The sequence below is a fragment of the Polyodon spathula genome, chromosome 5, assembly GCF_017654505.1.
Source record: "Polyodon spathula isolate WHYD16114869_AA chromosome 5, ASM1765450v1, whole genome shotgun sequence".
NCBI lineage: Eukaryota > Metazoa > Chordata > Actinopteri > Acipenseriformes > Polyodontidae > Polyodon > Polyodon spathula.
The window spans coordinates 30,157,721-30,173,643 of NC_054538.1; the positions used below are offsets into that span (position 1 = coordinate 30,157,721).

At 40.5% G+C, this 15,923-nt stretch overlaps 1 protein-coding gene across 3 annotated transcripts; it reads left to right on the forward strand.

Annotated features, from left to right (window-relative positions):
• Window positions 1-549: 549 nt before the first annotated feature.
• On the forward strand, window positions 550-14,923 carry LOC121315822 (serine/threonine-protein kinase LATS1-like). 3 transcript variants are annotated; one of them, XM_041250289.1, is made up of 8 exons: window positions 550-1,185; window positions 2,207-2,704; window positions 3,348-3,498; window positions 3,832-5,306; window positions 10,869-11,451; window positions 11,824-12,006; window positions 12,188-12,294; window positions 12,472-14,923. In XM_041250289.1, exons 2-8 carry the CDS (start codon window positions 2,348-2,350, stop codon window positions 12,994-12,996), a joined length of 3,381 nt encoding a protein of 1,126 aa, XP_041106223.1. In that variant the 5' UTR covers window positions 550-1,185; window positions 2,207-2,347; the 3' UTR covers window positions 12,997-14,923. The 3 variants fall into 3 exon arrangements, with proteins under 3 accessions (XP_041106223.1, XP_041106224.1, XP_041106225.1); XM_041250290.1 differs by having other exon boundaries at window positions 550-1,039; XM_041250291.1 differs by lacking the exons at window positions 10,869-11,451; window positions 11,824-12,006; window positions 12,188-12,294; window positions 12,472-14,923 and adding an exon at window positions 6,420-6,482 and having other exon boundaries at window positions 553-1,185.
• Window positions 14,924-15,923: the final 1,000 nt, after the last annotated feature.

A 15,923-nucleotide genomic window follows, 5' to 3' on the forward strand; every position in this document is an offset into this window, starting at 1 on the left:
AGTAATATTTAGGACCATATTTTGGTTTTCCCACTAACGGTATGTTTTGCTTTCCCCCTTCTTTTTGCCTCTTGATTTAGTTCTGCACGCTAAATCTATCAATTTATTTCGTACTTCTGTTTATCCGTTATTATCTTACTTTTTCTTTTCTTTTCTTTGCTAGTTAAGGTTCCCAACAACTTGCCATATAGAACAGATTTTGTTTTGGACAATACGTTCTATTATTGTATTTATTTCTTCAGAACAATTAACTTTCCTTCACACCGGCCATTGTAAGTTATCGCAGCGCTGTGCTTTAAAGTCGATCGCTGACTGATTTTTCAGAGCACAAATCGTTAAAAGGAATCGCAAGTGACGGTACTTGCGATGTGCTTTATAAAACGCACGCGTTGCACGTCTCTGCGAGCTCGCAAAAAGCTCCATAGCAAATCGCAATTCTTTATGAAACTTGCTCCGGGGGTTAGCAGGTACCAAGGATGAGCTCAGATTTCCTTGATGGGAGTGGGCGTGTCGGGCGAATGATCGACACTGAAATTGCAAACCTCAGCTATTAAATGCACAGACCTTGTATTGAATGAGTAGTCATCGCATTGAATGTTGAGTCCTCAAATTGAATTTCATATATTTGATACTTGGTCATCTTAATTATTGCTTCGTGTATTTTAATATTTCATGCTTGAACATTTTAATATCTGATGCTTGCATATCCATTATTTAATTTGAGTTTATTTCAACTCTCACCACCACTAGTTCTTTCTCGATGTTGGGCTCACAGCAGACTTAATGCTGGATTGCTGAGCTTGCTGGGAAATGGGGAATAAGCTCCTACATCCGGGCAATCACAGTGACAGACGAGCGATCCGGCGACACGGGGACAAAAAAAAAAAAAAAAAAAAAAAAAAAAAAAAAGGAAAACTGAACGCTAAAACAAGCAGTACAATATAATACAGAATAGAGCAGCACAGCTGGTTATGAAACTGGTGTAACCACTTTGTCTAGGAATAGAGTACCCCTGTACGCTGGACGCCTGGGAGACTCGGTGAGTGTTGGTATTGTTTGTGAAGTATCGGCTTGCACAGGCCCGGTTGTCTGCTGTGGGAAGTAGCAGCGCGTTGCGACTCCGTGAAGCTGTGGGATTGGGATCTTCTGGTGGTTTCCACGGGGTAACTGCATCAAGGACGCAAGGTGGGGCGACTCAAGTGTGGGGCATGACGTTTTTGATTTAACGAAAGTATATGTTGGGGGTTCTCTTATTACTGGCCACACCTTAGCCAGGCCCAGATAGGCCTAGGATAAGATGGAAAAGCCTGGGAATGTCCTGAGGCCGACCTGCTCGGCGAGCAGGCAGAGAGTGTTTTTAGTCAGTCGGAGGAGTTTAATGATATCGAAGCAACTGGTTTTGACAGCAGTAAACGTACATGTGTATGTAATCGGTCCACTTGCCCGTGCTGTGTATATAGCGTCCATAAAGACATGTTTGATGACCATTTTAAATTTTATTGCGACAGTTTTATTTTGTTTAATTACATGTTTGTTATTTGTGTGTCAGACATTCTGAATGGTTGCCGGGATCTGTATAACATTTTATCTCCGGAAAGTGTTTGTATTCCGACCGTTGAAGGAGACGGGTATATTTTGATGGCAACAGTTGCTTCTCATGCTCCCTATTTCGCACCACCTGTACTGTTTGTTTGCACTGTTATGATAATAAATAGAGAAAAATCTGTTTAAAAAATGCGTATTTACATCTCTGAAGTTGTTGACGCTTCATTATTAACCTATTGATTCATCACTGTACATTTTCACTGTCAATTTCTTCTCAGGATTAGCAATTTAGTTGGACGTGTTTTTGTTTTAAAATCATCATAAATAATAATAATATAGAGTGAGGCCACCAGGCACATCAGTTTTTTGTTTTGAGACTATATGGTCATGATTCAGTATGCCACTTTGAATGTTGCTTTGGTGGGGAAAAAACAATTCCATCCAATTTGAAAAATGCTGTCAACCAAAGGTTGTGGGTCACTTGTGTGTCGTTGTAGAATCTTATGGCTCATTTTGAGCATTCATCTGCCTTTTTAATTGTTCTGCTTTGAATTGTTCTTCCACAACAGCACTGCAAAATTAAAACAGGCCTTATAGTAACCCTCTTGTCTATGTACAGTATGTGTGTAATTCTATACTACAGCTTCTTTTTTGATTTCAGATGTAACTTTTTCTGGATCACCAAATGTGAACAGTAACACGTTGCCAAGACAAATTGTGATTTTTTGTGACCAACAGCGACATTCAGTTGCTGACTCTGTGGAGGTCCCTTGGTAGAGGTTGCTTACATACATGTTTTTTCATGAAGAGAGGGGAGAAACCCGAAGGACACAGACAGATGAGGCCGAAAACCTTCCCCACGAGCAACTACACCGGCAATAGCCGGCAAATGTTGCAGGAGATCCGGGAGAGCCTGCGCAACCTGTCTAAGCCGTCCGATTCTGCCAAGACTGAGCAGGGATCTGGTAAAGGAGTGACTGAGGACCCCAGGCAGCAGGGCCGGAACAGCAACCCCAAGTTTGTCACCTACCACAAAGCCCTCCAGGAGATCCGCAATTCACTCCTTCCCTTTGCAAATGAGCCCAGCTCCTCTGGAAGAGGAGGCTCAGAAGTCAACAGACAGATGCTACAGGATTTGCAAGCGGCTGGGTTTGAGGAAGTGAGTCCTATTTCATTTTAATATTTTTATTATATTACAAGCATGTTTTTTGTTAATATAAATAACTCAATGCTGTCTTTTTAAATATTCCTGATGACAGGGATATGTGGAAGTACTGTGTATGTATTAGCAACTTACATTTATTAGTTACAAGCTGTTGAAGGTATTGGTATCTAGGTCGTGGTAACCTCTGACCAGAATTTGATATGACAATTTTTATTGGAGACTTTTTTTGTTGAAAAATATTCCATATTATGTGAAAGTACAGTGACTCAAATTATTCAGTCGCCCCTGCTGGTTTGTGGTCCCTGGGATAGGACATTTTATTGGACGTTTTACCCCAATTAGACCACTTGGGGTAAAATGGTATTGGTATCCTGTTATATATATATACACACTCTTAGATACTTGTGCTAAATGCACAAAAATAGCATTCAATGTGATACCTGCCTTGGCTAAATCCTAAAAGGTGTTTATTTTTTATGCCCCGCTGAGTGTGCATATCCCAGGCAGTAGGGCTACAGTGAAGCCAGCCAAACAAACATCTCTGTATATCCTAGTATAACTCTTATTTTTATGTAGGTGTGATATTATCTATGTGTGAATTTATTACCTAGTTGCATTTATTATTTTTATTTTTCAGGAGATGGTCATTCTCGCGTTGAAACAAACCAATAGTCGAAGTTTGGAGGCAGCCATTGAATACATCAGTAAAATGAGCTACCAGGACCCTTGGAGGGAGCAGATGGTGGCTGCTGCTGCAAGGCCAGTCAATGCAGGGATGAAAACGCCAGGTAGGTTATCACTCCCCAGATCAAGTAGCACAGTTTGTATATACCTGATGTCTACTGTGACGCAGAGTAAAGGAAGCATGAACTTTTGATAACATGCAAATTGCCATCTATTTTGAAATTCAGATGACTCTGCTCAGTGATCTACAAAGCTGACTTTTGCTGTCAGTATTAAGCTGTTTTTATTTACTTGTTATGTGTAAGGCAACCTTTGTAGGTTCAGAATTTGCAGGTCAGTTTTTATACAGACATAGCTCAGGTTTGAGTACATTCCTAGTCCCAAGTTTCTATTAATAAAATGGCGCATATTTTTTTTTAAATGTAATCCCTAAACAGGTTCAGGCCATGTCCAGCAGCCGATCAACCGCAAGCAGAGCTGGAAGGGTTCAAAGGAGTCTTTAGTTCAGAGACACGGGCCTCCCCTAGTGGAGGGAGTGATGTACTGCTCTGATAGCCCTGGCCCACCATCTGAAATGGGTGTACGGCCCCTGTCAGGCTCAGGACTAACAGCTTTCTCTCAGGTTCACCAGGGAAATGGGCAGCGTGTTAACCCTCCCCCGCCTCCACAAGTGCGGAGCGTCACACCTCCTCCTCCCCCACCCAGAGGTACCACACCACCCCCATCTTCCTGGGACACCAACCCCTCGACCAAGCGCTTTTCAGGCAACATGGAGTACCTGGTGCCTCGCATCTCTCCAGGCCCCCAGGGGGCCTGGCCAGAGGGCTACCCAGTTCCACCTCCACCAGGTCAGCGAGGCATTAGCTCTGTGCTCTTGGGCCGGCAGCCTATCATCATGCAAAGCTCCGGGGGGGCCAAGTTCAGCTTTCCACCTGGCTGGTCTCAGAATGGGACAGGCCAGCCAGACTTCCTAGGCCCCCCGCCACCTTACCCTATGTCCCAGGGCAGCCGACAGAGCCCCCCTGCTTCACAGATGCAGGCTGGAGGACCAGCCTCCTCGCCCACCTATGCCAATGGTAGCAACCTCCCCCAGTCAATGATGGTGCCCAGCAGGAATAGTCACAACATGGACCTTTACATTGCCGGTATCCCCTCCTCATGGCCCCAGCCTCTTCCTCCCAGCCAGCCTCAAGCCTCCACAGGTAATGGTGGGCATGAAATTCCCACCTCCTGGCAACAAAAACTTCCTGTGCGTTCCAACTCCTTTGCAAACCCCCAGCTGAATGGCCGTCAGAGCCATCCAGCCAGCTCCCAACCATCAGCTACCACTGTGACTGCCATCACCCAGGCGCCCATCCTCAAACCTGTCAAGAGCATGAGGGTACAAAAGCCTGAGTTACAGACGGCCGTGGCACCCACTCACCCTCCCTGGATGCAGCAGCCACCCCCTCCATCTGGCTCATACCAGGAGGCTCCTCCTTCTATTGGTCAGTCTCCTGTGGTTGCCGAAGTCCCCAGTTACCAGGGCCCCCCTCCGCCCTACCCCAAACACCTCCTCCAGCAGCCCAATCAGCCCTGTGACTCCTCTACCAAATCAGGCAGCAGCAAAGAGGATCAAGGTGGCGGAGCTGGAAGAAAGGAACAAGAGGATAGCAGCAGTGGGAGTGCTAATGAGAGAGCAGAAGTCACCGAAGGAGCAGTAGGGGTGTCTGTCGTATCAGCAGACAAGGAGAAGAAGCAGATCACTACATCACCGGTGCCAGTCAGGAGAAACAAGAAGGATGAGTCGCGCATTCAGATCTACTCCCCGCAGGCCTTCAAGTTCTTTATGGAGCAGCATGTGGAGAACATCTTAAAGAATCACCAACAGAGATTACGACGCAAAAATCAGCTTGAGAACGAGATGCAGCGGGTAAGATTTTTTCTTTTTTCTTCTTTTAACCTGTTTTCATCTTAAAGATGTACATAGGAAGATGACGTTTCCTTAATTGTTAGGAACTTGTTGAAGGGGTGGGGTGCAGTCTAAGGTCAGTTTATGCTCTTATTTGCCCTTTTAATAAATGCAGGACATGTGCAAATCAAAGGCAGTGAGGGAAAATGCCTTTCTCAAATTTAGTTTAAACTTTATTCAAAATCTGGAATGTTCTATTCAGAACCTGGAGATACACACAGTATGCAGGACCCCACACTTGCAATGATGTTTACAATGTGGCTATTCTGCCAAATACTAACGAATAACAATTTCAATGATAACTATATTGGAGCAACAGAGCCACTTGCATTGATTTCAAACATCATAAAAGAGGACATACTTCATGTGTGTTGGTCATATCATGTAGAACATTGTTTCCATTGACTCATTTTCTCAAGGCTGGATCAGAATCTTTAGAATTCTTGGTTAAGCTAGCTTTTTTTTTTACTACCACAAAAAGCTAAGAGCTTTCTTTAGCACAAGTATCAGAATGTTAGGGTGTGTGTATGAATGTGTGTGTGTGTGTGTGTATATATATATATATATATATATATATATATATATATATATATATATTCTATATATATATATATATATATATATATATATATATACAACATCTGCATATTACATGTCTGCATGTCACACAATTTTTCTAGGGAGCCACTTAGCTAAAGGTATTAGAATCTCAGGTTTTAGGGAGATACCCTCACTCTGTATGTCTGTCCGTAAGTCATTATACAGTTGTGATAGTTTGATTAGGAAATTAATTTGTCTGAATGTCATTTTTTACAGTGGAAGTCCTATTTTATGTCTTAACAATCTTGTTGAGCAATGTTTATCAATAGGTTGTTTTCTTCATGCACACACATGATTCTTTCGGAATGGCACAGCCTTGTGGGCCACATGAAAATATGTTCTGTGTTATCTTCACTGTATCTTCTCTTCAGCGTGCTCCTTAAATATAAGCATTTTTCTTAAAGCACTGTCTCCAGTTGTGTTTTTTTCTGTCTCTGAGCTTTTCTTCCTCTTTCTCTTCACTCTCACTAACAGCTGGTTTAGATCGTAAAGGTGTCCTGAAGTGCTGTGACCTGAATAGCATCCACAATTCTCTGGGCAAGTAATCTGCTGTTGCCATGAGCCTGTTTTATTAACCGCATGAAACCTGCTCCCTGCGTTTGCATGGTCACATACACTACCAGAGGAATAGCATGTCTCGGAGGAAGAATGGTTGGATCTCTTGCACCATATATGTTTGCACGATGCACATAACCTGTAATTTGTATCTGATTTAATACCTTCTACTCGACTAGTTTTGCAATCCTTACACTTGTATTTAGAACCGTGATATTTTCATTACATGATATTCGGTCTGGGTATTCGTAGTGTCTTCGCGATACATTGCATATCACAATACGAGGATCACAATACAGTAAATTAAGCATGAAACATAGAAATCGCACAGTTGTCTAATTTGCTTGTGCAAGTGTGCAGTAACACTGGTAAAGCACTTTTGGTCAAATAAGCTGCACGGCCTGTTTTGCTTTTGTTTCCTGTTTATTCTTTAAAATACATTTCTTTAAAACAAAGTTACAAATCAGCGCTCCAGACAAAGTTTTTGCTGTAGGAGCTAATGGCTCATAGGCCAAAAAGAATTGGTCGCCAAAGTTGCCAGTTGGTTGCTACCATGTTTAACTGCTTAAAATACAACAACTTGTTAAGACACTAGTGATATTAAAACAGTAACTTAATGCCTGTACTCACTTGTGTATTACCACATTCTGCTGAATGGTTAATCTTTGGAGCTGATGACTGCAATTAACTCAGCATGTTTATTCTAAATATTTTGCAAGTGTTGTCTAGAATTGGTGACTGCACCTCCTAATTGTGTACAGTTGTAACATAGGAAATAGCATGCTGCAGCTCCCATGCTCCACATTAGAAAAGTCCTGATCTGACAGCATGTAACAGACTGTTCTTATAAGTACAAGTTACCATTTATTTTTCAGTAAAAACAAGTTTAAATTGCAGTGAGTTGGGTGTGTTATTAATGATATTAAATACAAAATTTGTACATAACACTCAAACAAATTAGGCCACCGTCACAACTGTTGCATGAAACCAGGGTTACCGTATTCTGCTGGTGTTAATACAGCACCTATCTGCTCTTAAAAGCATTTGTGTTAATGAAATTGTTATTCATTTATTTGTTACCGTCCTTCTTGCACTTCAGTTTATTAAAACATGTGCTATGTGGGTTTTTTTCCCCCTTGCAGACCGATAGTGCATTAATAAATATTGACACATCGGGTGGACAAATCACTACTATGTGTTGTAGACCAATGGCTTACCAAAAGGTAAACTGTGGTAGTCCACCACAAATTTTGGTAGCCCACATTTTTCAGTAGATAAACATTTCCTTTTAACCCTACGCACCATTAAAAAAATGTAGACGGATACAATTGTAATGTTCAGAAAAGAAATGTGACATCACTTCTGGGGGCCACTAATTTTTTTTGGGGGGGGGGGGGGGGGGGGGGGTTGCCATATATAACCAGATACTGCCAAAGTTTGCTAACAGCCTAGTTTCTGTTACTATTTCTATCATACAATAACAAGCTAATAATAGTTTCCTTATATAAAATGTAAGGAAGTATGTTTGACCGCATCATTTGATTATTTTCCCAGACATCAGTCCTGGGGACTTAGTCTGGGTTTTTGATCCAACCAATATCTCATCATTAGTTTAAAAATATCCACTGCATAACAAATTAAAACAATCATGTTCTGGGTCCTAAGTGGACTTTGGGAATTATTATACACTTGTACTAGTAGTGTTTTTATTTTTCCTCACCTGTGCCATTTATAGAACCTAACCCCAACTTTTACCAATCTTTGCTAAACGATTTTGTACCATTTACTTTTATATTTTTAAATATTCATAAAAATACCTATAAAACACATAAATATAAAAAGGTTAGTTTTTTTTTCTTTATCCTGTGCACTCACACTCACAGTATCCACTTCCCACTATCAGTAACTAAACTCTGCAAGTGTTATGTCTTGAAAACAAATGCATTGTTATTATACAATCAATATACCGTAGTACAGTACAAATAAACTTGGTGGTCTAAACATGTACACAGAATATAAACGTGAGCACGGCTTTCTGCTGTCTTAATTAAAACAACAATAACGTTGGGGTATGCATTTAAAATAGTACAAATGCATTGCACACTTTTTATAAAGACATTAGCATTTGTCTGTTATATACTGTTGGCTAATTGTTTAGTTGGAAATAACTTGGAATTAACCTTCTAGTGTGCTCAAGCTGCAGTGTCCCTGCACCTCGGTAACACTTTGTTAGCCATTGAGGGTACGGCCTTCTCTCCTGTTTATTAATTAGTTTTATGTATACAGTATATGTATATTATCTCATCCATAACTCCGGTAAAATATAGTAGCCTACTGTATACCTGCAATCACTATATACCACCGGCGCCATTCTAGTAAAGTATAAAGCAAATTCCCCACTCTTGATTGATTTATCTGTCATGTCACTGACCTTGCAAGCAAATACTGCGTGATTTTAAAAAAGGAATGTCATGAATCTTAAGGCATGAACCAATCACGATTGGATTTGCTGGTTACTATAGCTACTGCTTCAACGGAGTAGGTGTGTACTAAACGGGAACTAAACTGAGCTGGTTTAACTGTCTGTACAAAGTAACCAGAGATCTTCTATATAGAAGATCTTTCAAGCAACTGCTTAAGACAAAAAATTCTTTAGTAGCCACCGGTAGTGCCCGGGCTACTGATTTTGTCCGCCCCTGCACGTGCTTTTAAAGGGAGAGGCAGCATTTTTGTGTTACAGGCCCCAATGTGCCTAGCCCCAAAAAAACTCTTTGCACATTTTTTTGGTTGCATTTGCAACCATATTAGTCAGCCTGGAGCCCTGCAAATAATCTAAGTAATAATAAAACTAAAATAAAAACGTGCAGAGTTCTTGGAAACAAAAGTTTTGAATCTGACAAAAAAGAAAATAACTTCTCTAAATGCAGGTTATTTTTAAAACAAATAGAATTTTTATATTTTGAGTTTTGTCTTGAGGAACACTAAATGACACAAGTCCCGGTTTGAGTGCAGTTCTCTGTGCTGTTACCAGATTCCCCACTGCAGTGGAGCAGCCGAGAACACAGGAACAGCTTTGCTACCATGCACAGATGTTGCAGATAGTTTTGAACAATTTAATGTTTCTAGTGTAGCTTGTGCATATCGAGTTATGCCTTCATGATCTGATGCCGTCTGTAACTCTGATGGCGGTAATGTGATGTCGATCTGATGGTGTAATGGATTGGTTGTATTCCCTGAATACTTGATTTGAGCCTTACACATTTTACACATAGCGTGACTCTTATCAAGAACATAAGGTGAGTCCACACTGGATTAGAAACTGGCCAGAGCCGGATCGAATTTTGCCATTGTCCTGATGAGATATCAACATTAATAGCCCACCTCTGCTCGGCTTCTGTTTGAATCAGCTAACACCAACATGATATATTGTGTCATAAAAGTTGGTATGATTTATATTGTGATACAAGACCAAAACCACAGCATAACTCATTGTTGTTCACTAAATGGTTTTGAATGAAGAGTAAGTGGATTTTTTTCTAGTTGCTAAGAATACATACTATTACTTATTTATTTTTATTTATTTGTTTGTTTGTCTCTCAACAAAGTGGTCCATCATGAAATGATTATGCATCATGCAAGCAGCCCATCAGAACCATCCAGTGTATTGTGGATATCGTTATACGTCTTGTATTGTGACATTAATGGATCATTACAGTCTTTGCTCTCGTCATTTAGTTCTCATCAACCTGCTGCATGTGGTTTACAGAACAAGTTATTGTACATTCTTTTTTGGTTACAAATAACAAAATACATACTTATAAAATGACACAGGTTAACCCTCCAGTTACTTCAATTTAAAAAGAAGACTTGATCGCGTCATGTGGGGTGGATTATGTTTCCATTAACAATGTAAATAATTAAATATCAATAAATGCATATAAAATGTGACCATGCAGTTCTAAATATTAAACATGTATCATCTGTAACTTTATTATGCATACCGCCCTGTGACTTTACAGATTCTGTAGTCCCACTTAAACTATCACAACATTAATTGGTATGGGTTTGCCTTGGGTAAATGTACATTGTGCTTTAAAAAAATCTTCTCTAAGTCACATATCTGCTAACACTTATTTTAACCCTTTAACAAACCAAGGATGTCCTAATCACCCTAAATAATCTGAAAGGCTGTTAGTACATGTTAACAATATTGTCTTGCTTACCGTAGAAGCCAGTGTAATTTTATATCTCCAAAAAGCATGCAAAACAGCTTGTTTGTCCTTGCATTGGGGAATGAGAAACAAGACTATTTAATTAAGATAGTGCTGCTGCAGATTCCTAACAACCTTTGCATCTTGTGTTATTTAGGTGGGTCTCTCTGAAGATGCTCAGAAGCAGATGCGGATGATGCTGTGCCAGAAGGAGTCCAATTACATCCGGCTAAAAAGAGCCAAGATGGACAAGTGCATGTTTGTGAAGATCAAAACCCTGGGCATTGGGGCCTTTGGGGAGGTGTGTCTAGCCAAGAAGGTTGACACCAATGCTCTGTATGCCATGAAGACCCTGCGCAAGAAGGATGTGCTGCTGAGGAACCAGGTGGCCCATGTAAAGGCAGAGCGGGACATTCTGGCTGAGGCTGATAACGAGTGGGTAGTGCGTCTCTACTACTCCTTCCAAGATAAGGACAATCTTTACTTTGTCATGGACTACATCCCTGGCGGGGACATGATGAGCTTGCTGATTCGCATGGGCATCTTTCCTGAGGAGTTGGCCCAGTTCTACATTGCTGAGCTCACCTGTGCAGTGGAGAGCGTGCACAAGATGGGCTTCATCCACCGCGACATCAAGCCAGACAACATTCTCATCGACCGAGATGGGCACATCAAGCTTACTGACTTTGGACTCTGCACAGGCTTCCGCTGGACCCATGACTCGAAGTACTACCAGAGCGGTAAATGTCCCATCCACAATTTGTTCTGTTGGTTTGTTTCGTTGAGTACGGTCTTGAATACAAAAAACAAGGTATATTTTTACATATATTAATGTCAGTGCTAGCCAACTAAACAATTATTATAGGTGGCCAAAAGTCTATTTCCAGTGTCTGGAAATCTAATAAGCAAGTGATTGGGTACGTATTGATAAAACCCTTCTTACATGGTGGATTCATTAAGTCTTGTTAATTTAAATCTGTGACCAAGCAGATTATTTTGTTTATGAAACTAGGTGCATCCTCCAATAGAATTCATTACATTTGCCTGCTGCCTTTTCCTAATCTCACAAGGCCACAACCATGAACTGTAGTTCCCCTCTGCTCTATTCTAAGGTGACCATGTGCGACAGGATAGTATGGACTTCAGTAAAGAATGGGAAGATCCAACAAACTGCCGCTGCGAGGACAGACTGAAACCTCTGGAGCGACGAGCAGCCCGACAGCACCAGCGATGTCTAGCACACTCCTTAGTCGGGACACCAAACTACATTGCACCAGAGGTCTTGTTGAGGACAGGTAAATTAGTGAAAATGTGAGGTTGGGCTTTCAGAAATATGTGCAAACATTAAGTCTATCGAGTTTAAATGGGATTGCATATTTTTGAAAGTCCGTTTTTCTGGGGTTGAAGATGCTTCAGAATGTCCACAAGGAACACTTTCTAACAAATATAAATAAAGGATGTTTAAATTTTTTTCAGGCTACACCCAGCTGTGCGATTGGTGGAGTGTTGGTGTCATTCTTTATGAAATGTTAGTGGGACAACCTCCGTTCCTGGCATCAACTCCATTGAAAACACAACTAAAGGTAACAAAAATACAAATTACAATTGAGGTTACATTTTCTTTCACAGCAGAATCCTGGAATGAGTCTGGAATAATGTGCACAATATGTTAGTATTCCAAGATAAATACATAGTTCAGTCCTAAATACCGATATCACACTGACCTCTTTGCCTTCACTTTTTGCCTTTTGTGTTTGCAGGTGATAAACTGGCAGGCAACCCTTCATGTCCCCCCTCATGCCAAGCTGAGCCCAGAGGCATCAGACTTGATCATCAAGCTGTGCCGGGGACCCGAGGACCGTCTGGGAAAGAATGGGGCCGATGAGATCAAAGTTCAACCTTTCTTCAAAACCATTGATTTTTCCACTGACCTCCGCCAGCAAGAGCGACCTGCTCCCTACATACCCAAGATCACACACTCCACGGACACCTCCAACTTTGATCCCGTGGACCCAGACAAGCTGTGGAGCAGTGGTGATGATGGCGAGGGCAATCTGAACGACACTCTAAACGGCTGGTACAAGAACGGCAAGCACCCCGAGCACGCCTTCTATGAGTTCACCTTCCGACGCTTTTTTGATGACAATGGACACCCCTACAGCTATCCTAAACCCATAGAGTATGACGGCTATGACCCAGAGGACCCGGACTCGGAGCATGGGGGGGAGGATGGATCCAGCCAGACAGGACATGCTGGACAGAGCCGGAATTTAGTATATGTGTAGATTAAGTGAAAGCTACCCTGCACAAACACACACAGACATTGCCAGCTCCTTCTGAGTTTGTTGGCAAAGGAGGAGGGTGGAAATTGCATTTTTTTTTATTTTATAGGATTGTAGAGAGGTTGCATTACCTGATGAAGCATTACGCTTATGTGGCACTATCTGAAGCTGTTGACCAGACCTGGCTTTGGCGAACCTAGCCCGGGATGTCGGAAACTGATTGAAGCACTATAGAGAAGGCTGCATGCACTGGCTTCTGTTTGTGTTGTAGTTGTATATCTAAAAGTGGGGGGGTTGCACAGGTGCTTGTTATGGTCCTCGAACTTGCTGTTTGAACAAAGATGTTCTAATAATAGTGTAAAGGCAACTAATGCTAAAAAAATGTATATAGAGTAATCCGTCGCATATCCGACTGCGGTGGGACCAGTGTAAGGGTGGATCTGTAAAAAGTCAGTTGAATGAATCCTGTTTTAAATACCATTATACTCAGCTGCAACAGCTGCTGTATTCACACAATTTTTTCGAGTTTCAACTTTTCTTAGGGAGCTCCCCTAAATTCCATGTTTAGAAAGATACTTGTGGCATAGTAGCCATCTGCCGTGTGGATGCATGCATTCGATGCTGAGTGACAGGCAGGAAATTGTGACAGAGGTTGAAGTTGATATGCTCCGCAGGCAAACCAGTGTCCTGTGACACAACCAGCAATGGCAGAACACGTAGTACATTCAGCACTGTGTACGAAAACTTTGGTAGGATCTACAATAGCTGAACTAATCTTCTCTGTTCAATAATAAACTAACATTGCTGAAGAGATGATCATGGCAGATAAATGGTAAAGGCAGATATGTGACTGATTACTTTATATGAATCGCTGTTTTACAGAATAGAAACCCCTTTCAGCCTTAATTTATTTAAATATTATTAACTGGTGGTATTGAATGCATATTCAGGATGAACACTAAAGTTTTTACTCAATTTAAGATCAGTTTTTTCCTTTGTAAAATTACTTAAGTTATATTTACATCAATTGGCAATGTCTTATATCTTTCACAGTGGAAGTCAGTGGGGTTAATTTGAGAAGTAGTTCCCAATGGATTTTGTAAATATGCCAAGCCTATGAAGTAAATTGACGTTGCATGCCTTTGAGATTTAAATTTGTTTGCTTTTACCAAATATGTGAACATGTGAATCATCCTGGCATGTGTGTGTGTTTTTTTTTTTTTTTTTACACTTAGGTAATTTTTAGGAGTCATAACTAGCAGTTAATTTTATTTATGCATATAAATGTATTTATAAATTATGTTGTATAAAGAGTTTAATCTGGATGTAAATACCTTTCTTACTTATCCTGTTGGTTTCAGTGATGAGCAATTTTAGGGCAGGCCCATTTTTCTTTTTATTTTCTTAATCTAGCTTCTCATTCTGGCTCACTAGATTAGTGTGTGGGTCTGGGTATTGTTCCCTAAGATAAATTAGAGAAAATCATACAATATGTCATTCCAGTTTGGCCACCCCTCTTAATGTCAACCAAGGAATGTGCCTTCTACAATACAGACAAAGTACTAAAACATACTCAATATACCTTCCCTATGTTGGGAAACACAGAGTAGACACTGTTCTCTGGAGTGGGGAGCAGGGGGCCTCTGATCGCTTGCTGTTCAGTGAAAAGTGGGCATTAGCAGATACAGGCCAAATGTACCTGGACCTATTTAAACCAAAACTTAAGCGTAGCTAAACATATCACACTTCGTTTCACAAGACTGAATTAAAAATGTTTTTCATTTGGTTCAATTGTTGTGCCGGTTTGAATGTAGCTCTGGAGTCTGATAAATGGTGTGTTTTTGATTTTAGAGTAATCATGATCTTGGGTTCAGTTATTTGTGTAACATTTCTGATGGGGGGGGGGGGAATAAAAAACTTAAAGCACAATTTTTGCATTCTGTGTTGTTATTACCTCTTTGTCTTTTAGAATAAAAAATGCAATGTTGCTCAGTAGAGTCCCTTTGGTTGCAAAAAATTAAGTTAAAATATGGCAGCCTACTGATCAAGTAGCACATACACCCTTTAAAAGCAGACTTAGAAACACTCCTCCAAGTATTTTATTCAGTGACCTGTTGAGAGTTCTTTATAGTATACTGTACATAGTACTATTGTATGAGCTGTGTTTAAAATTTCAATTTGGTGATGATTTGTTACTAATTCCCTTGCAGGGGAGGGGAGGGGTCACACAAAGTATTGGCATTATCACATCAGTCATTCTTTAATAAATCGCCTCCATAATTTTTCATTTAAAACTCTTACCTGTTTTACAATTAGCACTGAACTCTGTGTTTAGGGTTGTTCCAAGCAAAAAAAAAAAAAATTCAGCCTGATCAGGTCAAAGGCTATATAGAATGTTCAACAATTTGTTTGGTGGGGGAATGGTCCTATCTCGTTTGCAAATGACAAAAGCATAAAGAAATGTCAAATTATATTGTATGCTTAGACATATATTTTTAGAAATTTACAGGTTTAGACGATACTCTCCCCCTCACTAGTAAGCTTCACCATTTTTTCATGAGTGCTAGGTTTAATATTTTAAAACTAAACTTGCATGAATAGACAACAACTAATTGTCTTTATGTATAAGAGAAGTAATTGCTAAACTCACAAGTTTTGGAAGATGAACAGTGACTTGCACATGAATGTTCTAAGGACACTGTGATATACAGAGTTCTAAGGTGGAGTTCCAATCCTAAAAGGATGCATTGTCTTCCAGGTTCAGTTTCAGTCCATGGGGAAATAAAGTCTTAAGTCTGTATAGTACCGACACAAACTATGGAAACAACAAGTGATTTACAGCAAGGCCATGGGTGGGCATTGCCCATTTTTCCTCATTATTTTCTACTTAATAAATAAAAGATTTCTGGCTAACAACTGACATGGACAAG

Excerpts from the sequence above, each read along its gene's own strand:
- LOC121315822 (XM_041250289.1), top strand. The coding sequence starts at position 2,348 with ATGAAGAGAGGGGAGAAACCCGAAGGACACAGACAGATGAGGCCGAAA. Across the intron at positions 2,705-3,347 it reads AAGCGGCTGGGTTTGAGGAA|GAGATGGTCATTCTCGCGTT; the intron begins GTGAGTCCTATT and ends TTTATTTTTCAG. Across the intron at positions 3,499-3,831 it reads TGCAGGGATGAAAACGCCAG|GTTCAGGCCATGTCCAGCAG; the intron begins GTAGGTTATCAC and ends ATCCCTAAACAG.